General features: G+C 33.1%; 1 protein-coding gene across 9 annotated transcripts in view; it reads left to right on the top strand.

Annotated features, from left to right (window-relative positions):
- The window catches only part of LOC142341759 (uncharacterized), a 114,098-nt gene that overhangs the window by 8,823 nt on the left and 81,024 nt on the right, over nucleotides 1-24,251 (top strand). For all 9 annotated transcript variants that reach the window (XM_075392956.1, XM_075392954.1, XM_075392960.1 and 6 more), the window contains exon 3: nucleotides 5,327-5,926. In XM_075392956.1, coding sequence (XP_075249071.1) covers nucleotides 5,327-5,926 — 600 coding nt within the window. The remainder of the gene's footprint in view (nucleotides 1-5,326; nucleotides 5,927-24,251) is intronic.

Raw genomic sequence — 24,251 nt, 5'->3', positions numbered from 1 at the left:
TATTTGGGTTGAACGATTATTCAATTGTTGGATTGATTCGCTGCACGAGAATTGCAATGTTACTATAAATTTAAATTGAGTTCTCTTTTTGAATTTTGAACAGCGAAATTGGGGTCTAAATAAGCGTCCTCGCCTTTGAGCTCTGATTGCCTTAGGCTTGCCAGAACTATGCTCTAACAAATACTTAGTGCTGAAGCAAAACTCGTGTTTTTTGTGCTCTGTTGGCAACCTTGCAACCGCTATATTTTAGCAATGCTTAAAAAAGTAAAAGAGCAGATGAAACATTGATTTGTGGAACTTTGAAAAAAGAAATAGTAGAATTCATGATAATTGTCACCAGTTTCAAATCTAATCTCTAATCCGATCTTTTGGCCCCTGCTGAAAAGTCATAAAATTTGTGACCCAGTCTTTTTGTCACATAGCTACTTTAATGTTTTAATGACCCCCAAAAATGATAATTTTTTGTGAAAGCCCTATAGATTGAAAGTCAAAGTTAATCGAAGTTAAGCTTTGTATGAGATTTCGTTGGAAAAGGGAACCATGAAAAATTATAATCCCCCTTTAATCATATGGTCAGTTATAATAGGTATATAGTATTCATTTTGTTATCATCCGATTGTATTCTTCTGATGTAATATTGATAAATTTGATAAGTAAATTTAATCTCTGATTTTGGAAGTTTTAAATTAAGTTTATGGGACGTAAACTTTGTGAATTATGAAAATTGTAAAATGGGCATTCAGAAACACGGGAATACTGATGTTAGATGGCAAAAAAAGGGGAAGTCATTAATGTCAAGACAGAGCAGAGGTATTTGAGTTTCTAGCATTGTTTTTGTATTTTTTGTCAATATGCAATATAGAGTTTTTGCAATTTAATTTTATTATATATAATTGGAGAAAAATCTAATTTAAAGTTGGCCTGTATTTGTTATTTGAAATGAGAACATTATTTGTTTTGGGTGAAAGAAGAATTGACCAAGATTACTCGATTAATTTACAAATTCACTTTCAACTGATTATCTGGTTGTATTGGTACATCTTCAATCACTTCTATTTAGTATAAATGGATGTGAAAGGAGAAATGGAGTATCAATTGAGGTTTTATTTACTGCTCTTCTCTTGGTCCTATGTTAAGATGGGCCATTTGAAAATAATTTGAAAACAAGTGAAGCGATGTTTATTCAGCCTCATTTCGGGTTATTATTAAGGTATTTTCAGTTTATGTGCACTAAAACAGTTTTTGTTAAGTTTTATGCAACTTGAATTGTGCTATGACCGATTTATTATCATCAACTCCTTCTGGTTACAATCGCTTGAATATTTGACGAAAAATTGTAAAGTTATTGTAACTATCCTTATCAAAACTAGTCTCACTATTTTTTCATCCAATACTAATTATTGACCCTGTTGGGGTCTTATGTTGTGTCAACTGTATTATATGTATATATATATATATATATATATATATATATATATATATATATAAAATTGGTGTTGCATTATATAAACTCTTGATTTCAAAATGTTTTTGTATGCATTTCGTTTCAACATTAATATGCTCTTTTGCGTCAATTTTCATCTCAGTTTTTGATGCGACCTTTTCGTCGACATTTTACTAAAGGTTAAAATTGTTAACAGTAGTGTTCTTTTGTTCTGTTTTAAGATAGAGGAGGGTTGCTGAATTGTTCGATCCGAGTTTTTTTGCTAGAACTTAAGCTGATTTTCTCAAAATTCTGCTTTTTTTGTTAAAAATGGCAACAAATATGACATTTAGCCCACTTTCACTAAATTTGCTGGAAGTAGTTACATGAAAACTGCGGACATATTATTCTTAAGCACAATAACAGAGATAATTGTACTCGCACTGACCTTAAAGAAAGTTTTGGAATTATAACTTTGACAGTTTTCGCAAATTTAAACTAGATAATTATTCAAAATGCATTATTTATTTCTCATATACTGAAAAGCTATGTTTTAAATTTGATCTATTTTCCAACCGTTTGAACAATTGAGTGTTTTCCTAGCTGTGCAGCAATATCACGTTTGATCTTGATCTCACTAAGGATCCTTACGTTAAAACATTTTTTAAATTTTGTTGGGGCGCGGCCCTTTTTAAAATAATTCCACAATTATAGTTTTTATGTAAATTACTGACATAAATTTCAAATGAGCGCTCAATTGTTGAGATACTATTTACAAACATTGAGGCCCAATGACCATATATCAAGTTTTTGGAGTTAAGCTCATGGTTTTTATGGCCCCGAGGAATTGTTTACTTAAAATTTTGTAGACTTCTTATGCTTTGCTTTCATTTTGTTATACTTTTTGTAATACTATGACTTAGTATCCGCAATCATAGATCCAATTGATTTTTTAAGATTTACAAATGAACTTAGACAGTGCTTGCAGTTGTTATCTTTTGTCCCCTTTGACTTTGAATTTATTTGTTTTATGAGAGTTTCGGTGAATTTTTGAACTTTGCACTGTTTTATCTTATTTCTGGCCTAGTCTCATTAACGACAGCCGAAAACCTATTTTTGCTGATTCATATTTTTTTTTCTGTAATGATTTTAGATTTAACTAATTTTTTCTTGGTTTTGATACTACGAGTTTTCCATTCCTTTTTGATTTTTGAGCTGAATTGCAAAGTTTTGTAGGTTCATTTTGTTTCCTCGTCAAAATATCTTTTTATTAACCAGTCCAAATGAAGATTTGAATAGTCGGAAAAATGCACATTGTTGAAAAATGGCGTAGCTGATTATGTTATTTGATTTTCTTGAGTATGTTCTGCTTTTGGGCTGAGACAAAGTTCCCTCGCAAATTTTAGAGGATTCTTTTTTAAAAGTTTAACTATGTGTGTCTTTTTTTGTTTTTGTACGACATATACCTGATAATGATAGCTTTCTCAGGACTTATAAGTTAACTTATTTAAAAATTTCAGTTTACAGCTATTCGTTTTAATGACTTTCGATTTAACTTTAAAAAAAAAAGTTTTTAACTGTCTCATTTTTGCTTTCAAATTGGCTACCATGTAACTCAATCTCACTAATAAGAAGTCTTGTTAACATTTTTTGATTCAAGTTTCATTTTCTCGGCTGCTTATGTTTTGACTGTTGGCTTCTAACATTTAGTCTCAAAAAAATTTTTTCGAGATTTCTTTAATGTTCGTTTTTGGGCTTGTCATTTCTGCTTAGTCTTTTGAGAGGAAGACCAGTTGATGTTAAAATGAGAAGCAATTATGAGCAATAGCTCTTACAGACAACATCTTTTAATTATAGTGCCTTGAACACTGTGGTGTCGTAAAATTATTTCTCAATATTTGGCTTCTGCCTTTGTTTGCTGTTATTTTGTAGTCTTTTGACTTAGTCTCATTAATAACGGGCCCAATTGGCTTGCTGAGGTGTTGCAAATTAATCCAATTCTCTTGTTGGAAATTTGCGTATGTTTTTACTTCTAAAAATTTTTGTTTTCAAAAACATCTTTGGATTTTTGAACTTCGACATTTTTTTAAAACCGTTTTTCGGTTGGTTTTTAGCTTACTCTCTGTAAAGACAGCTGGCTCACAACCCCTTTCCAGCGTTCATTTGATCTTTATAACTGTGTTAGTTTTAGTCTTTGCTTTTCCGGCTTTGTTTACCCTCTTGGTAAATTTTTTTTCGATTTTGCCGGTTTTTGTCCTTATTTTTGTAGTCGTATGACGTACGCTGGATAATGACAGGTCTCCATTGCTCCATTGCTTCCTTTGAAGGTAGAAATGAAGATTTTACTGCTTCCAGTTAATATCTAGTGATATTGATCACTTTGATTTTAATGGTTTTCAAAAATAGAAACATATTTTGGAACAAAAATAATAGGTTCATATTGGAAAAAGTGTGTCTGGAAATCAGGTAATTGGAAATGCGATCGGAAATCACCAAAATTGCTGATAATTAATCAGTTATAAACTATTCAGCCAAACCCTATGGAAAACGCCTAATTGTTTTCGAAACAGAAGAAGGTATGGTTTTATACATGTAAAATGAAATAAAAAAATAGTTATTTTAAACAACTGCAGTATTTTTTCCTAAAATGATTAATCAGTTTTGAAAAACTGCCCAGAGGTTTTGGTTTTGGCAGCTTTAATTGAATTAATTTGCGTTAAGAAACTGTTCTACCATTGAAAAAGTCCTGCACTCAAAAGTAATTATAGAAGTGGTTTTTAAAAAATATACTAATTGAATACATTCGAAATGATTTTTTCAACTAAAGAACGTAGCTACTTTTGTTGTCACCTTGCTGTTGGGTTTCAAAATTGTGAAAAATTAGGTTGTTTGCCTGCTTTTCGAATCAACTTTTTGTTTGTTATCTACGAAAGTTTAATCAAACTAGAGTCCAGAATAATAAACTTAGCTGGAAATATTTTTGATAAAGGAACGTTATTATGTCGACATAAAAAGTTTTGCCGAGTTTTTTTTTGCGACCCCTGAAAACTGAATTTTTGGTCTTTTTGTTGTGACGAAAGGTGCATCATGCTTAGATTATTAACTAATGATGTTTTTACTTAAGATCATATTTTGATTCAAAATGCTGTACTTCAGTCACTAAAACGTTTTTTGAGCATTAACTTTAGATTTTACTAACTTCCAAAACTCTTGGGACATAAAAACGTTTTATTAGATTGCAGCAGCATCAACCAAAACTGAGGCTGCACTGTAGCACAGTAAAATAATAATAGGAGCTGTTAATTTGTGTAGAATTAAAAATTTGGTTTGACCCAAATTCTTTGCAGAAAAAAGGAAATGTAAAGTAAATGTTAAGTTGAAAATGTAATGTTTCGTCAGTCTTTTTGACGGTTTTTTAAATAGATTATATTTGAAATCCTCAAAATTTGAAATTAATCGTAAATTTAATGCAAGTTCACGATGTTGAGGGTAAGGGAGTCCCATGAACACTGTTGGCAATGTCAAATTATTAAATTTCTTAAATTTTTGATTTTCTTGAGTATTCTAAAATGGGCTGCTTTATTTTGTCATAACTGTTTTTGCATGCATCTGTTCTGAAAAGTTGTTGGGTTTTGGTTTTTAGGACAGTGCTCCGCGAATGCTTCTTTTAAACTGATGTTTTCAACCACAGAACTACAGTAAAAACATTTTAGCCCCCAATTTTTTTAATTACATCTGGAAACATTTTCAGTTGTCGGTTTGGAGTTCCTAGCGACATATTTTGTCTTTTTTTGTGGTGTGGTCACAGTTTTCTGGGATAATTACATATAAATTCTGCATTCGATATGTTTAATATAAGGAGCTCTTAGTGTACTTTAAAAATTCGGCCAAATGATGCTTCAGATTACTCATCTTCTGCCATCCATGGTGCTTCAAACTACAAACAACAACAACAGCAGAAACAAAGATTGCCACCTGCTGTACCAATTAGAAGAACAGCCACTATTTCGAACAACTCTTCTGCCAACCAACAGCAGCAGCAGCAGCAACCACCGTATGCTTTCTTTATCCCTCAAATTCCTAATATTCAAACTGCTCCTGCGCCTCAAGTCAACGTTGCATCGTCATCAGCAGCTCAAACCCGTCCTGGTAGTCGATGTCTGTTTCGGCCGAATCTTCCGACCGTTGTTGACGAGAGTCCGTACAAAACTTGCGCTACTGAAACCCCATTAGCTGGTGTCGTCGCCGTTCCCGACCACTTCCGAAGACGTTCAAACTCGGATGTTAGTTGCTCTGACACCTCAGGGGGTGTCGAACCTCCGCCTCCGAAGCCCTTGACTTCTATAGCCCAAGTTGATGTTTACACTTTTGACGAACAGGGCTCAATTTACAGCTTGGAGCGGGAAGAAGATGTCGAAATTGAGAATTTGAGAGAGGACATCGAACGGCTTCATGAGAAGTTTGAAAATCTCTCAACAAAAACGAAATCTTCATTAAACCCAGGTTACTTTTTAAGTCATAGCCCCTGCAGCCTATTAGCAATGTCCTTAATTATTTACGCACGGATTTTTAGCTTCTCTTAATTAAGCTTTAATTAAACGTTTTTCAGGACGTTACTTTGCCAGACTTTGAGAATTTTGTAAAATGCTGCATTGTTTCGTTTTTGACAGCGTCTCAAAAATGTGAAGGCCCAAAGTGAGGATTAAATCTAAAAATAGAACCTCTCAAAATAGGAGGCCACAAATAATTGTGTTAGGCGGCGTCTTTTCGACCGTTGTGTCAGTAAGTTGCCAAGTTTAACTAATCCTTTAATTTAGCCTCTGGTCTTATCATTATTTAAATCTCACGCTTTATAACTTTCTAGAGAAACTGGGGGTGATTGTTTTAGTTCAACATGCAGATAATGAACCTGGGTTTCAAAATTGTGTGTCATAGTATCAAATTTACAGCAAAAATGGGTTTCAATATAACTGGGAAGCTTCAGGAAGTCTAAACAATGTTTAGTTTACCCAAACTGTGAATAATTGTCCAAATACTAGCCACTCGGCACCAGAAGGTTGAGTCAAAGGACTCACTTCAAAAATATTGGACAAAGTTTTAATCTCCAATCAAGCGTTTATATTTGGTATTTTGTCGCAGACATTTTTGTTAGTGGTACAGGCAAAGCTCTTTTAGCCGACTCCGACTCTCCCCCTCCTCACCCCCTCCCCCTCCATGATCATACTAACAACTCCACCGAACACTTCATTATCAACTGAATAGTTATTTGTTCGGATTTAAATGGACATATTGTATATAAATGTTAGCAGTAAATGAGAATTTACAACACAACTAAAAAACGTTTCGTCGCTGATCGATATAATCAATGCAAAAACAATCATTTGACCACACACGCAAGAAACTTTTATGAACCAACGGAGGAAAGGAGGCGATTTGAAAGTTGTTTCTGGCTATTTTCTTTTGGTAAAACAACCTACGACAAAATATCTTAACGAAATCTTGCACCAAAGCGCCCGTGGTACAGTTTTCTTTAACATGACTCAACCAAGCGAATTTCTAGGGTATGTTTTATTGTTTAATCAGGCAATATTAGTAGCATTGTAGTTTTTACAAAGCACAGTTCGCGGCAGTCTACAACTTTTTACGCACCAGAAAAGCAAGAGCAGTAAATTTTGAACGTGAGGTTAGTTAGTGTATTTTGCCCAAAATAGATACCATAGGGTACAAGAATGAGTCCAAGTCGCATTCTTTTTAACAAAATAACAAATATAAATAATGCCAAAGGAACTATTAATTATGTTCAGGTGAGTAACTGCTTCGACTTTTGGGTAGTAGCTTTACATGTACAATGATATAATAATCTACACCGTCTGTAAAATGGCTGCAACAATCCCTCATAATTTTATTTGGCATGTTCTAGTCTCGCTTATATTTGACGCAATTTTTTTTCAAAATTCAGAGAACAAGGCATTTTTATTAGAAAGCAGGCGTCGAATTTCTTTTAAGGTTTGTGTTGAATTCAAGATAATTTCATTAACAAAGCAAACTAAAATTTGAATTTTAGGTGGGCATAATAGGCAAAAATCCTGAATTGGCCGCTATTTACCATTCCACTCCACCCCTCGTTCCTAACCCCTCCTCCTCAAACTTAGAGCCATCTTCCGCACGCCACCAGTGTTTTCCATTGAAAGATTCAGCAAATTATCTTGTCCACGTTACAAACTAAGCAACTAAGGTTTTTTTTTTGTTTTTAGAGTGAATGTAATTGTTGCTGCTCAGAATCAAAGTGGGTGTCCAAATACAAGAAACAAAATCTCCCAGAGATGGGAAAAATTAAATAGCGGTAAAAATGTTACGAATCAAAGGTGTTATTCTTTGACTGATTAGTCCAGCGTTTACAACTTCCTGCATCCTAGCCTGAGATCCGGTCATTTTCAGCATATCGCTTTGTAAAATTTCACGAAGCTCTTTGTTTCAGCCAGAAATTTAGGTATCAAAAAACACAACTTAGCGTTGTCAACATTTTCCTAGAGCCGTCCTGAACTTAGTGTATGAATGACTTTTTTAAGAATTTTTGATTAGATTTAATACTTGATTTTTTCTTTCCTACTTTTGTTTCTGAATTTTTTCTGGAACAGAAAAATCAACTTCAAGGATGCAAATCGCTGATAATTTTTCCCTTGCTCTTTTGCACGATCATGGTCGGCTCGTAAACTAAAATCAACAAACCAGAGAAAAGGAAACATTATCGGGCTCAAACTCGATTTAGGTTATATTGCAACCCCCCCCCCACATACGCACACACACATACACACAAACACACACACACACACACACACACACACACACTAATTGTGCGTCCCACTTGTTATTTTAAGGAATAGAAGTTTACTTTAGAGAGTTTTCCAGTCAGACCTTTTCTATTAAGCTAGTTGTTCCGACCCCACGTGAGGGAGGAGGAACTATATACTCAAAGGGTTTTTTTTGTTCAGACAATTTTGGCCGATCGATATATTCATCGTAGAGAAATGTGAGTGGTTTCATTAAAAAGCTCGTCCGACATAGAATTCGAAATTAAAAAGATTTTTTTTAATTTCGTATGTTTCGAGCAGTTATCGAGGTCTAAAGTTTTGTGTGAACACGGCATATCTGGCATGATTTTGTTCACTTTTAGCGTAATTTTTGTTCCTCGAAAAATATTAATTCAAAATTACATTTCACGCTTCAAATTGAAGCAATTTTGTGTTGCAAATTGACAAAAGGCAATAAAAAAGCTAGTTTTGGTCTCATAGCGAAGTTTACTATCAAAAAAATTCTGTTTCAATTTAAGGGCTGTTTTTATTTTAGAAAAACGTTTTCTAATTTATTTTGTTTCTTTAAGTCGCTTAGGGAATACTCACTTTTAATATTGAGGTTCCGATAAATACAAACCTTATTTACAGTTAAATGATGCCCAATGAACGAAAAATTTGTTTTCAAGGAAGCACCCACCTTTTTTTGGCTTCGACTCTTGAGTTATCGTAATTTTTAAAGAAATTTTGAATTTCTTTTGAGATTTTACTAAATTTTTGGAGTCCTATGGTATATATACTTGTTGACCAAAAGTTCAATAGGCTTCCTAATGAGAATTAGGTGAAACTATCTAAAACTTTGAGTGGACAGCTAACGGCTGTTAAAGCTTTAAAAATCAGTATTTGAAATTTTTTAAAAAAAAATGACCTTAAACACATTTTTGTGCAGTGTAGGCCCGTATCAGTGACGACAGGACACAAAGCCGTTCTACTGCAACCAGATTTAATCCTGTTAGCGTTTTTTTCTGCTAATTTTTTTTTCATGTATTTTTTTGGACATTTTTTTTGTAACTTTGGTTCCTTTTAAAATGTTATCACATCATCCTAATACTGATAGTTGCCATCGGTTTAGAGAAGAGCTTCTATGAATCATAGATCAAGTTTTCAGAGAAACGATTATGGTTAAAATGTTTGCAAGACTTTCTTGCACCTTTCGACTGAATTTTTGGTTCTTTGCCTGTATTTGTTGTTGTTTTCATATTCTTAAGACCTATTGCGTTGTCTTATTTATGACTCGTGAATAACCAATATCATTGATTTCCCATTAAGGCATACTGTAATAATTGACTTATATTTAATAATAGTTGACTTATTTTTAAAGATGTTGAATTTAATGGCTGTTTAAAAATAAGACTTTAAAAAAAATTGTTTTGTTTTTTTTTGGAACATTAACCTTAAGCTTATTTTTGTGAAATGTAAACCGGTCTCCGTAATGACAAAAATCTTTTTTTTCTACTGCAACCAAAATTAATCTGGTTTGCGTTTTTATCTTCTAACTATTGGTTTGACGACTTCAAAGCCACGATTTTTCATGCTTTTTCTGTAAATTGTTCGGTTAACTTTTTTTATTTTTTTTTCTATTATTTTTATTTCTTATCACATTATCCTAATATTTAAAGTTCCCGCAGACTGAGCAAAGACGTTCAATTGATCATAGATAGAGTTTTCGGTGAAAAGCGTATGTTTTAAGTGGCTTCGACGCTTTCATCTCTTTTTTTTTGTGAAGTTTTTAGTTTTTGCCTGTATTTGTTGTAATTTTCATTGTCACGAGACTTATTCTGATGAATATGTGATGGCCTAAAAATGACGAAGATCTTTTGTTTCCCATCGAGGCATAACTTAGCGTTTTTTATTGAATTCCGTTAACTTGATTTCAATGGAGTTGATACTACGGTTTTCTAAGAAATTTCATGGTCTTAATATATTTGATAATATGTAAAGATTTTATGAAGTCATGTTGTTATAAAAGACGAACTCTTTTGCTGTTTAAAAAATAATTGAAAAATAAAGAAAATTTTTTAAATTGAAAAGATCTTTTTTTAATGGCTTCGACACTTTTCTTGCTTTGCTGTTTTTGAATTTGCCGTTTTTGCCTGATTTTTCTATTCCTCATGTAGCCGTTAAATGTTGAGCCGTCTCGTAAGCTCCTAATTGAGGTATGAATGAATCTTTTTACTCAATGCAGTCAGATTAGAGCGAATAGTCTGAAAGACTATGATGTTATTCGTTTTCAAAGATTTTTCAACATCCCATTTCTTGTTCTTTTCGTTAACTTGTAAATTATCTCATCATTGAAAGCTTCAACTTAATTCTTTGTAATTCAAAAATTAACGTGTTTTTTGATATGATGTAATAACTGATGTTTTGTTTCTTGGACAGCGTGCGTTTTCTTAAAATTTTTAAGAGCAGTCAATATTTAAGTTTCTTTTTCTCTTCTTTTAGCAGTTTCGCGTAATAACATATCCCAATGATTTTCAGTTGACGCCCAGGTGAACGTACTCAACATTTAGTATATTTTAAAACTGAAAAAGTACAAATAAAAATTGAAATTAAAAACATAATATTAATACGATACCTAGTGGTTTTAATTACCTAAATAGTTTGTGTTTGCGAAAATTAGTTGTATTTTTTAGTTAATCTGCACTTTTGGTCCGTTTGGATGGCTTAGTCGAACCAAAGACAGCTCTTAATATCTCTCAGTGACGTTTTGGGAAATTTATCTAGTGAATCTTTTGGTTTTTAAGACGTTTGAAGTTATGTGGTTTAAAAAAGTTGATCTGTTTTTGAGTTTCGCCTCATTATTTCTTCTTTTTGTCGACTTGTTACCCCGTCTCCTTAAATGAAGGTCGCATCTGCTTTTTAGTTAGAAAAAAGTAATTTTGTGTAGTTAGGGTTTTGTCTCGTGAGCGCTCTAATGAAGCATGGCATTATGTAATTCAATTACTAGTTTGGGTGTGTAGCGTTTTTTTTAAACTCAAACATCAAGTTTTCAGTATCTCTTCATTTGGTTGACAATTAATTAAAAAATGTAGATGAGCTTGGGTCGGATTATCATGTGCGAACGCACATTAACGAGCCTCCTTGTTTCCATCTTGAACTGTTGGTCATTGCGGTTGCCATATATCATTTTGGCCAGGAGTCCGGGCTTTTGTCAAGCCTTGCGAACCCTTGTCCGACTACCACTCCCTCCAATTTAATGAACCTGGTAAACAAACAAAAAGGAGCAAAAGAATTTTATCCTTTCAGCATTTGTAAAACAAACAGTGAAGGGTACAGTATCCCCTGCTTTAAGTGCCTTGTATGGTTCCATCCAGCATGCACAGGACTCTCTGATGATAAGTTTAAACATTTGGGGAACATTAATTGCGGCTTTTCGGTTTGCAAAAATTAAGGAGCTTATATTTTCAAACCAAAAAACCAAATGAGAAAAATAGTGAACTAACATGTAAACTGGATGATATCAAGCAGAATCTGGAAGCCGAAATTGATTCATTAAAAATGAGATACGTGAGACCCTCAACATATTGCAATTCAAAGTATAACCAAAAACTAATCAACAAAGCGATAAAAAACCATCTAATCAGAACAAAATATCAAATGCATGTTATCATATGGGAACCGAAGTGTTTTTTTGTTGTATAGGAAAAGAATATACGCTCAGAGACTCAGTGTGATGGAAGTAGTCTCTCCTAATAAAGAATAAAATCGGCGACTTAGCACTATCCGTACCAATTAGAACGCTTACGGTTGACCGGCGTAGTTAAAATAATTGAAACAGTCAAACTAACGTCCTCTTGAAACTGGTCAGCCTTGAGAATTCAGAACTTGGAAGACAGAGCATTTTGGCAAAATTATTTGCCAAAAATGAATGAGGGAAAGAAAAGAATCCTCCGACATCTCACTTACTAACTCCTTGGCCCAAGTATCACAATAGAGGACGCATATTGAAAGATTAAAAGATTGTGAGCATGTCACTCGCAAGCTCTGCACTATAACCAGATATGCTAAAATTTGGTCTAATAAATTGTCAATCAGCGCTGATGATAGCACGGCGACTCAATCTGGACATATTAGTCAGCCAGAAAGATTTTGATAAAAATGTTTCCTACTGAGACATGATTAACAAGTGATATATAACCGAAAAACTATCTGGACAATCGTTTTCGAGTTGTCATGAAAAAATAGGCGTAATGGAAGTTATGGTGGAACTCTTGATTTACATTGCAGAAATGATTGTTGAAACCGTCATGAAGGAAACATTGTCTTATCAAGGTATCGATATCCTTAAAGAGGACTGAAATTTATTCAGCACCCGTTTTTTTTACATCTTTCAGAGAAAAATGCACTCAATTGCACTTTGGCTATTTACATTTTCTCGTGTAAAGTCATAGCTGTTTTTTAAATCATAATCAAATAATTTGAGAAATTCTATTAATTTGTACTATTTTAATTCAATTTTTTGATATCTGTGTTGAAATCAACTCACAGAAAACGTGTATCGACATAACTTTGTATTCTCGAAATATTCAACAAGATGATCTGTAAAATTGTCGATTGAGTAATTTGGGGCTTTGTATAAAACAGATACTAAACACTTGCTTTTGCCTGTTTCCATTTCTACAGTGAGGATTTGTTGGTGGTTTTTAGTTGTCTTTTGTATTATTTCTAGTTCATCACTGACAAAAAATCCCCCACCTCTACTTTCTCTATCACAAGTTATCAACTTGGAGTAACCTGTCAGATGAAATGATCCTTTTAATGTTTTTTCGGATGTCCAGTTTTCAGTCAGAGCAATAATGTGAGGCTTTGTATCAAGATAATTTAAAAAAATTAAATTTCAAGCTCATCAATTTTTTTTTGAATTGAACGAATGTTTGAAGCCAATCCTTAAATCCCATATGTTAAACAAAAATTAACGTCATGCGTTCCCATATTTTTTTTAGAAACAAACACCTTCTTAAAAAATTATCAATTCAAGAAATTTCTGAGTAATCAATTTAAAACAAAAAGTATATATAAAACTTTACTTAGGAATCGTAATTCACGGAAGTAGCAATTTTAGAGTAGTCAACATATAATTTATATCGAGTAAAATTTCAATTGGTACCAGGAATTGCGGAAGTTGCAATCCTGGTTGATTATGAAAATTTTGAGTGTTTGAGTATCGCGGAAGTCGCAATTCTGTTTTATTTTGTTGAAGCTTGAGTCAGATTTGCAAGAAAGAGAACGTCTAGTATCCAAAATTAGAAACACTACAATCAAATCGCGGAAGTCGCTATTTAACAAATGAAGTCTTGCGTAGGTCTTTTATGAACCGTTGTAGCGAGCTTGTAAATCGATTCCCCTTGAAAACCAAACAGAGGGTTGAGACTCCACAACACTTGTTACCTCAGAGAATACTTTCGGAGAACAAACTGCTAACCTTGAGAAAGCGAGGGAGTAATTTGATCCGGTTAAAAGTTTACAATAAGAATTTGAGGAATCTCTAAACATAAGCAAACATTCATACATATATAGGTGCGAAACATACGGCGAGAAATTTTTCAGAGGCAAAAAAAATTGCTGAGAAACTCAGTTTATTTCGGCGCTTTTTTACAATAAGGTTCTCAATAAATTTTACTCCGTCAGTTCACCCATTTCAGTGCAACAAAAAAAGATAATAATAGTACTAATAATAATAATAATAATAATAATAATAATAATAATAATAATAATAATAATAATAATAATAATAATAATAATAATAATAATAATAATAATAATAATAATAATAATAATAATAATAGTAATAATAATAATAATAATAATAATAATAATAAAAATAATAATAATAATAATAATAATAATAATAATAATAATAACAATAATAATAATAATAATAATAATAATAATAATAATAATAATAATATGAATAATAATAATATAATAATGAATTTTTCCAAACACATATCGACTAAGTCACTTAATGATTACACAATTATTTACAATCAAGAAGTTATATGTATTTTGGGAGCACATCAAATAGGTCAATGGACTTGTCAGAGTGATGTCTCCTCAGGACAAATTTGAGCTTTATCAGTTTTTGTTCTATCATCGACAACCTCACCATAAAAATTGCTTCTTCCCAAGAACCTCAAGTCAATCAGTGTTTATAATAAAGAAAAGTATATTTTAAAAAGACCATGAAAAAACCACTATCTACCCAAAAACATTTACCAACTCGCTGCCACCTAGAATAAAATTATCCTTAAAATCATGAACTAGTATTTCTAACTGACTGTTTTCAGCAGACATTACTGATTTGATTAGATTTTCATCCATTTGAAGAATTTTGCTATATCATTTTCTCACCCTTGTTACTATTGGCTTATTATTCTCAGTAGTACCTCTTTCTCTTGTTTTCAAAGGTTTTTTCGTCCGTGAACACCCATACCTTTGACAATTTCATTTTCGGTTATAATGTTTTTGAAAACTTCGTTAATGTGATCCTGTCGAACACATGCTGGACATTTTTTTAAACAGCCCATAAATATGTATTTTAAAAATCGAATTACTTTTTTCTCTATTTTTCAAATCTCTCAAGCTTTCAGATATTTTAAAGAGAATATAATTCTCAAGATTTTGTTTTGTGACCATTCTAGGTCCTTAAGATCTGTTTTTTTAGCGCACCCGAAAATAAGAACCCCATAAGGAATTACTGCTTCAACACAAGTTTTGTAAAGTTTTACCATAGTTCGCTGCCTGAAAAAGCGTTTCAATTGAAATAAGCTTGATGTGATTTGTTGAAGTTTTTGTTTGACTATTTTATGCTTCCTGAAATTAAGTTCTTTGTCAATGTGTATTCCTAAATAGTTAGCTGTGTCTTTGCTCTAAATTGTTTCTGTACCTATAATTAACTTGTTTGAGTTTGGTTTTTCGTCTTTGTTAAAAAGAACAATTTTCGTTTTCTCAAAATTAGCAGTCGATTTGTTAGCAGTCATCCAATTCACTACATTTGTCATGTCTTTGTTGACAGTGTTTAGATCATGAGCAGTTCCATAAACATTTGTATCATCTGCAAACATAGTTACTTTCGAATGCTGGCATACTACAGGTAGATCATCATGTATAGCAGAAATAGAAAGGGACCCAGGACTGAACCCTGAGGCAAACCGATGCTTATTGCTTTTATAAATGACACCTGCTTCCTAATTTTTACATATTGCTATCGATTAGCAAGGGAAGATATTTTCCCTCTGAGTCCGTATGCATAACGTTTTTAAGCAGAAAATTATGGTCCACCGTGTCAAAAGCTTTAGTTAAATCAATGAAGATGCAGCTAGATGGTGTTCAAAGATTTTCATTTGTCCTTAAAAATTCAACAACCTCTGCTACCGCATCAATGGTATTTCGTTTGCTTCTAAACCCAAATTGGTTGGGGAATAAAACCTTATTGATATTGAAAAATTCTTCAATTCGTTTGAACAAAATTTTTTCAAAAACCTTACTAAAAATTGGTAGTGAAGAGATTAGTCGAAAATGACAAGCGTCGTTTCGATCACCGCTCTTGTGAAACGGCAAAACCTTAGCTAACTTCAATACTTCGGCAAATTCATTTTCATCAAAACACCTTTTGAACTGATCAGCAAGCAAATCACACACCACTGGATTTACGACTTTTAATAATAGACTGCTTAAATCGTAGTAGTCCTCCGAACTCTTGTTCGGTAAACTATTAATTATCTTGTATACTTCAAAATTATTTGTTTTTTGGTGGAATAAGGTACTCGTAACAGTTTTCACGTGTCTAGATTATCTTGACAAACCTTTTTATTTGCTAGTTGATGAGCAATGTTCACAAAAAAATCATTGAGTTGATCACAAGATAACAAACTACTTCTGTTTTCTATCTGGTCGTTTTTAATGTCCTTAGCTATATGGAATAAAGTCCGGGAACTATGTTTAGAAGAGACTTTCTTTTCATAGTTTTCAACTTTAGTTAACCTGCAGAGTGCCTTCAGCCGGTTACTTACTACTTTGTACTTCACTTTCTCTTTCTCAAGCTTGCTTTTAAGATATTTAGTCCATAAAATGTGTTTATTCTGCGACAAGTTTATATTGGTAACCCAGCTTTTTTATATAGCCACTTCTAGTGAAAATAGTGTTTTTGTGTATATAAGTTTCCTTGGCCGCCACAATCAATTCCTGAATGACAGTAAACACATCATTTAATTGTAAAGTTTTAAGGAAGCTTTTATGTTCCTGAAACTTTTTGTAGAGCCAAAACTTGATATCAAGACGTGAATTCTCATCTTTAAGCCGATGTAGTTGGTTGATCAACTTAGGACAGGGGGGACATTTTTTTTGTTGCAATATCTAGTTCTAGAAATATCGAAAAATGATCTGAAGTTTTGGTATTCTCTACATAGAACTTGCAATTGTGTTTAGCAAAAAAGGCTCAATTGCACTTTGGCTATTTAAATTTTCTCGTGTAAAGTCATACCTGTTTTTTAAATCATAGCCAAATAATTTGAGAAATTCTAGTAATTTTTACTGTTTTAATTCAATTTTTTGATATCTGTGTTGAAATCACCGCACAGAAAACGTGTATCGACATAACTTTGTATTCTCGAAATATTCAACCAGATGATCTGTAAAATTGTCGATTGAGTAATTTGGGGCTTTGTATAAAGCAGATACTAAGCACTTGCTTTTGCCTGTTTCCATTTCTACAGTGAGGATTTGTTGGTGGTTTTTAGTTGTCTTTTGTATTATTTCTAGTTCATCACTGAAAAAAAATCCTCCACCTCTACTTTCTCTATCACAAGTTTTCAACTTGGAGTAACCTGTCAGCTGAAATGATCCTTTTAATGTTTTTTTGGATGCCCAGTTTTCAGTCAGAGCAATAACGTGAGGCTTTGTATCAAGATGATGTAAAAAAAATTTCAAGCTCATCAATTTTTTTTGAATTGAACGAATGTTTGAAGCAAATCCTTAAATCCCATATGTTAAACAAAAGTTAACGTCATGCGTTCCCATAATTTTTTTAGAAACAAACACCTTCTTAAAAAATTATCAATTCCAGAAATTTCTGAGTAATCAATTTAAAACAAAAAGTATATATAAAACTTTACTTAGGAATCGTAATTCACGGAAGTAGCAATTTTAGAGTAGTCAACATATAATTTATATCGAGTAAATTTTCAATTGGTACCAGGAATTGCGGAAGTTGCAATATTGATTGATTATGAAAATTTTAAGTGTTTGAGAATCGCGGAAGTCGCAATTCTGTTTTCTTTTGTTGAAGCTTGAGTCAGATTTGCAAGAAAGAGAACGTCTAGTATCCAAAATTAGAAACACTACAATCAAATCGCGGAAGTCGCTATTTAACAGGTGTTTGTTATTTAATTTTGTAAGTTATTGTCTCAATGAAATGAAAAGTTGTACCTTATTGGAACAAAATCCCTTAGCCCAAAAAGGTTAACAAAAAAAACTCAAAGGTCTTAATGTGAAAGTTGAAGTGTGGATGAAAACAAGGTTAAGCTCAAAAAGGATTCGTTATGTATTTGTTATGCACTGAGAACTGAAAGTTTTGTTCGTTTATTCAATCGGATTGAAAGCAATGTGCATTAGACAAAAGTATGATCCTTGTGTCTCACAATGATTCAGTTTTTCTCGCATGAGCCGTTTTTGATCTGACAACTTTGAGGCATACAATCTCATATTTTTGTCATCGTCAGTCATCATCAAATTATGAGGCCGTTTGAAAGGATTTCTCGTGTTATTTGGGAAAGTTTTAGATCTGCCAACATTTCTTACAACCGGATGTCTCAAATTGTCCACACCAGAGGCATTGTTTACTTTCACGTACACATTGTTACCGCTATTGTTTTTGCACATCACCGGGACTCTGCAATTATTCCTTACCGCTATGAGGTCTTTATTTTCAGCAAGTTTTTTGACAAATGCATCTAATGGAGGGAGTCTTTCTTTCATGCAAATATTTTTGTTGTTGATTTCGTTTTTCAATGATTTAAGCATCCTACGATTTTTGTATATCTCGGTTTTATCGTTGAAGTGGACAAACTTGACAATGATTGAGGGCATTTTTTATTTTGCAGGGGTACGGTTCCAGGAACTATATGGTATGCTTTTTATCTCGATTCCGAAATCGTAATATCAGTTTTCTTGTACATTTTATTGAGAAAAACAAGAAGCTGAGGTAGAAAAGTTTCCTCATGTGGAGCATCACTGGGCGGGTTATCGATAATTATAGATTCTTTACTGGTGTACTTTTCTTGCTCTCTTAATCTGTTGTCAAGACTTGATACAAAGTCCCATAGTTCAGCAAACCTCTGATTACATTGGTCTTGATGCTCCTTTAGTTGTTGTTCAACACCCAGCACAGCTGCTTTTGTAACCTCAGCGGTGATTCCAGCAATAAGAGCATCAATAGATTCCATGGGTAATTAAGAGGTTGCAAAAAACTGAGTTTAGATGAGCAAATATGTCTATAAATTGAACAATCAATAGTGTTTTGAATTTCAGCACCTGATGTTTTTGAACGCAATCGGTCACTTAAAAGTTAAGCTAGAGCGCAGTCGGCCTCTAAAAGCGCAGTCATTGTTCTGAAAAAAGCAGTGGAATCTAAGTTTGGCTTCCAATTTTTCGATCAAATTACACGATTGTTACTGAAAGCTTCAGTTTTTTTTTAAAATAGTAACCTCTTTAAGATCAGCTTGCTTGTTAACTTTTATTGCTTTTTCTATGGCTGCAAACGTTTTCATGTGCTGCCTCATCATGAAGATTCAGCAAAGCTGACATGGGCCCTTATAGACCAATCGGCAACCTCAATCGTTTTCAAAAAAATTTGAGCACTTTTAACAAAAAAGCGCAACCCCTGCCGGGAACAACACTGTTTCAGATCAGGCCATTCCTCTGTTATTGAGATTTTGCTATAATGTGATAGTTTCACCAAGCTTGAAGTCAAAATCAGTATCCATATTTTTATTTAGATTTTTGCTAAAGCATTTGATACGATCCCTTTCAACCTGAATCATTAAAAACACCCATTTTGGCTTATGCATTTCTATGCCCCGTATCTTGCAAATAGACAGCAAACTGAAAAAATCTCCATATAAGTAAAGCTCTATTTTTGCTCCAGTTACAAGTAGAGAGACATAGGGGTCCATTTTTGTACTCTTTTTTGGATCTACATTAACCATTAACCTGAATGCCTAATTAATGAATTTTTGTTTTATGCAGATGTTACAAGAATTTAAGGAAAGTTCAATAAGTCAGTGGAGCCCCAATCAGAAGTAGACAGGTCAATTGATAGGAATACGGAAAAATAAAATAGCTCAATTTCCTTGATGATAATTTTCATGTCCTCAGATTCTCATATCGACATACAGAACCTCTAGAAATTATTTTTAAGCACACGGTTTTATTATTAACCTTGGACGTTAAATGAAAGACGGTCTACTGAAAACCCTTCCTGGGACTGTCAAATTGACGGTAAAACTTCAAGAGGATTGAAATTGAACTAATTGAGGAGAGCGATCCCGCGGTCCACAAAGATACCTTTTAAATGTAATTTAGTGAAAAATATTGTCTTTAATTTTTTTCGAGTGTCACATTTTTTCGTGCGTATTTGCAAACGAGGATCAATGTTTTTGGAACGTTTGGAGAAGCTTCAAAGGTTCTGAGAGACAGTAAATACTTTCAAAGAGTTTTTCTCGCTGTTTCTTATAAGTTAGCTATTAAATAAATTACTGACCTGATTAAGCTCTAAATTTGTGATAGGACTGGCAACTTTAATTGCTACAGATCATAGGACAATATAAAATCAAGACCATTTTGAACAAGTTCAAATAATATCGTGCTTGTAATTGCTAAGGACACGTCGACTGCGGTCCCGAGACAACTGCTGTCATTGAGCTGCTAATTTGAGTAAATATTTTTTGCTATCAAACCATCTACTTGATTACTCATCCTATAAACGCTCCTCAAAATTAAAAAAAAATAGAGATGGTTTGGAATTTGACGCTAGGAAAATAATTAAGTACAGATGCTATCCCTCAGTACGGAATGTGTCCGCAAACAGTTTTTTTTCAGTTGGTTTTTTTAATTAATAGAGGAGACTGACAAGATTGTTGTAACGATGCTTGGTTACATTCATTTTAGTTTTTATTATTATTTTTTACATTAATATTTACTGGTTATGGGTTTCGGACCTTTTGCGAAATAATCAACAAAGCGTAATAACGAAGATCAGGCTGAATATAAAACAAACTTTTGCCCGAGCTGTGAGCTAAGTGCATGAAGCTCTTAATAATAAAAAATACATCCTCATCAATCAAAACCTTTAGTTGCATACTTCAAAAGTTTTTGTTTCCCGTTTTCTCATAAAAACTATATTTAGAAGTTCTGGTTGAAATTTTGGTTTCTGCAGCATAATTTTTTAGTTTGCTACGTATTTATTGCAGGAACTGAGTTTGTTAATTTTAGTTGATAATGATCAATTTCAGTGATTCACTTCCTGACTTTGGTTTTTCTGTTTGGCGCTTACGTTTTCGGAGCATTCTCAAATACCAAAATTAGTATGGATAAAAAACCGAAGATAATGTTTGAGTTAACCGAAGATTTTTTCGTACTTCGTACCAATATTGAACTCAAGGTTGCTGGCATCTGATATTTCTGGGTACAATTTTTCCACTGATAACGAATGCTTTAAATCTCTTAAGTTAATAGAAATTTGAAAATCTGTGAACATTTGAGCCTTAATTTTTTATCCTGTTAATCAGTGGTACAAGTGCGTCTTATGGTAGAAGTACTATTTGATGTGACATTTCGTTCTTACAACTTTTAGCAGACCTTCTACAGAAATTTTCGGAGAAATTTGAATTTGAAATCAAATTCTTTCTTATTTTCTATCTAAAAATCAAGTCAAATGGAACTCCTTTGTCAAGAACATTTTTTACTTTTGATACTTTCTTTTTAAAACTTTTTTTGTTTCTTCTCATTTGTTTCATCCAGTAACTATGGATCTTTTATTTTATACTAAACAATTAAATTGCTCTTTTCAAGAATTCTGCTTTATTCTAATATATCCTCCGATTATTCATCAGCACATATAAAACATTGATTTTATTGCTGGTTTTGCAGACTAAAACTATCTAAGTACAGTTTATTTTCTACATAATGCGAATAAAAAGATATCTTGAAACATAACCGACTAAACTTTGGAAGAAATGCTCTCGAACGACTAGTGGGAGCTCTAATCGATTACAACCTGCTTCAGTCGGGGGTGAGAAGAGCCTAAACGGGAATTAGTCTCAATAGTGGGCTTCAAATAATCACATTAGAGGTTAACTTATACCACTATTAAAAAAATGGCACCAGTTTCGGCGCAATTTGCATTTGACTTTTGGTTTTAAATTGCCGCCAATTGAATTCAGCTGCTTGAAATTGAGATTGAGAGAGAATTTTAGATCACGCGATACGCAAAAAGTCAAGGGCGTAAAAGTCACTCGAAAAGTCAAAATTGTCAAGCAAAAACTTTGCATAAAAAAGACACACACACGTCAGAGGTGAAAAGAATGCAACTTTGCAGAGAATAAGGAAGAAATACACGCATGAAATGGACAAAATGAATGCTCAAAACTATGTGAAATGTTCCGAAAAAGTACTGAAAAAGTGTTTGAAAGTGTGCGTTAAAGCAAGTCATCTACCACGTTTAAATGATGGAAGAGTTAGAAATCGAGAATAAAAATGTGTATTTTTAGAGTAAAAATTGTTGTTTTTGGACAATTTTATGCAAAATACTTCAACAAAAATCAAATCCATTATGCACAAATTGTTTTGCATTGTGAATGACAGCTAGTGCAGACCGGTAAATTAAGTAACACAAGGGTTTTGAGGGATAATGCAAATGTGATCACGTAATATAGTGTAAAACTTGGGGAAAATTATAGACGAAATGTTAACGGGAAAAACTGATGTCCGACTGAACCTCACTGCGTAACTTAGGCAAAATGATAGAATGAGCAGTCTATTTTACCTATATACTTAAGAAAACTAACTTCTCTTTTTTGTGAAGGAGATTCTTTTTTTCTTTGCTTTAATAAACAGTTTTCTTGTTCTGTTTTTGTTCTCCTGATAGTTTCCTAGCACTTACAATAACTATAACTGTATGTGTATGATGTTCATATATTTTTGTCCAATCTGGACTTGTTTTGCCGACCTCTGATTTATTGAAAGCAGACTGAAGATTAATTTTAAACTTGTGCATATGACAAAATAGGTTTTTGATTTTTTTCGTTTCGCAAGTTTTGGTCTCGGCGTTTGTGATTGGTTGGCCGAGTTTTAGGAATTATTATGTCTACTAAATGAGCCAACATGTGTCTTTCATTTCCATAAGCAATTCAGTGTGGTCGTCTCAGCTTCTCTGATTGGTCAGTCGAGTTTAAGCTTTTTTACCGTCTAGCACATGTTTGAACACGTGTTGATTTATTATGAAAGACAAGGTGTGGTCTCTTTTATTACCATAAGCAAATCAGTGTGATCGTCTCAGTTTCTTTGATTGTTTAGCCGAGTTTAGGCTTTATTTCCGTCTTGCACATGTTTGAACACGTGTTGTTTTATTATCAAAGACAAGGTGTGGTCACAAGTTTGAGTTTGTGTTTAAAAAGAAAGTAGTATGTTGTCGGCTCAAGATTACATTGATTTTTATCTTGATATAGCGCATTCTGAAAAACGATATGTAGTTGCCTGTGTGAAAACATATGATAATACTGGAACTTATATATCGCTGAAACTTTTCAAAAAAGAAAACGGAGACAACGAATTTCGTTTCCACCAAAAACTCACTCTCTCTTTGCAGGAATTGGAGGAAGTGGGAGAAAATATTGAAGCTATCAGAAGAATAATTCTCTCAAAGTTTGCGAACGGGCACAGCAGTTCTGGCAAAAGAAAGTTACAGCCTGGTTACAGTTTAGAAACGAATGGTCAAAGTCGTAGCTGCAGATTCAAAAAGTCAAAAAAGCCTCAGAGATTGATAAAGAGAATTAAATAGCAAAAGAAAACGGTTGAAGCAATGTTTGAACGTACGCCTGAGTATTTTTGACAATTTCAAAATTTTTTTCGATATTTTATTGCAATAGTGAGCCTCAATTGGATTCTAATCTTACAAAAAACTCCGCATAGAGCCAGCACAAAAATGAAGATCAAAGCAAAATACAACAATTTCATTACCATGTCATTGCTGCTGTTGATCAATTGCCACATTCCTTCAAGGATACTTCTTCTAAACCATATACAATACCATGTCTCTTCACTTGTTTTGAATTGCTCATTCGGGGGTCTTCTCACATAGTGCAATATGGTGAAGTGATGGAAAAACTTCAAGAGGCAGTCAGTTACAACGACCAGCGCAATCTCACTGTTTCAATTTCTAACAAAAAATTACCAAATGTCAACATGATAATGACACAGGATGTTCAAACGCAAACTGACTTTTTGCCGACTTGTACGATCGAAAGATTTTATAGTATTTATAATGGTGTCATGTACGGTGAGCTTTCAAAAATACTTGATATATTAAATAGTGGCTATGGTTGTTTGCATGTTGATAATAGTTTGATTTTGATAAATTTTAGTATGGAATCGACATCTTTTAATTTACAATTTTTTTGTTCCGTTGTCTTTGAAGAAAGAATTGAGCGAGCAAAAAAGTTAATTACAAAAATGTTAGAGCATATGATTAGCAAAGCGTAGCAAATCATTATAGTTCATATTCAACATCAAAGGATATCCATAAAGAATCACCACATTTGCAATATAAATGCAAAAAAGTCCACAGAGTTTTGAGTTTTGATTTTGAACTGGCTAAATTTTGAGTACTTGAGTTACTTCATTTAAATTTGTAGCAGACGGGAATACAATATTTGTAGTTTTGTATCGGGATTCCAAGCGGGTCAGCCAAATAAACTTTGTTC

The sequence above is a fragment of the Convolutriloba macropyga genome, chromosome 6 (assembly GCF_964194025.1).
Source record: "Convolutriloba macropyga chromosome 6, txConMacr16.3, whole genome shotgun sequence".
NCBI classification, from domain to species: Eukaryota; Metazoa; Xenacoelomorpha; order Acoela; family Convolutidae; genus Convolutriloba; species Convolutriloba macropyga.
The sequence above is the reverse complement of the archived record's forward strand: the minus strand, read 5'-3'. Positions and strand labels throughout refer to the sequence as shown.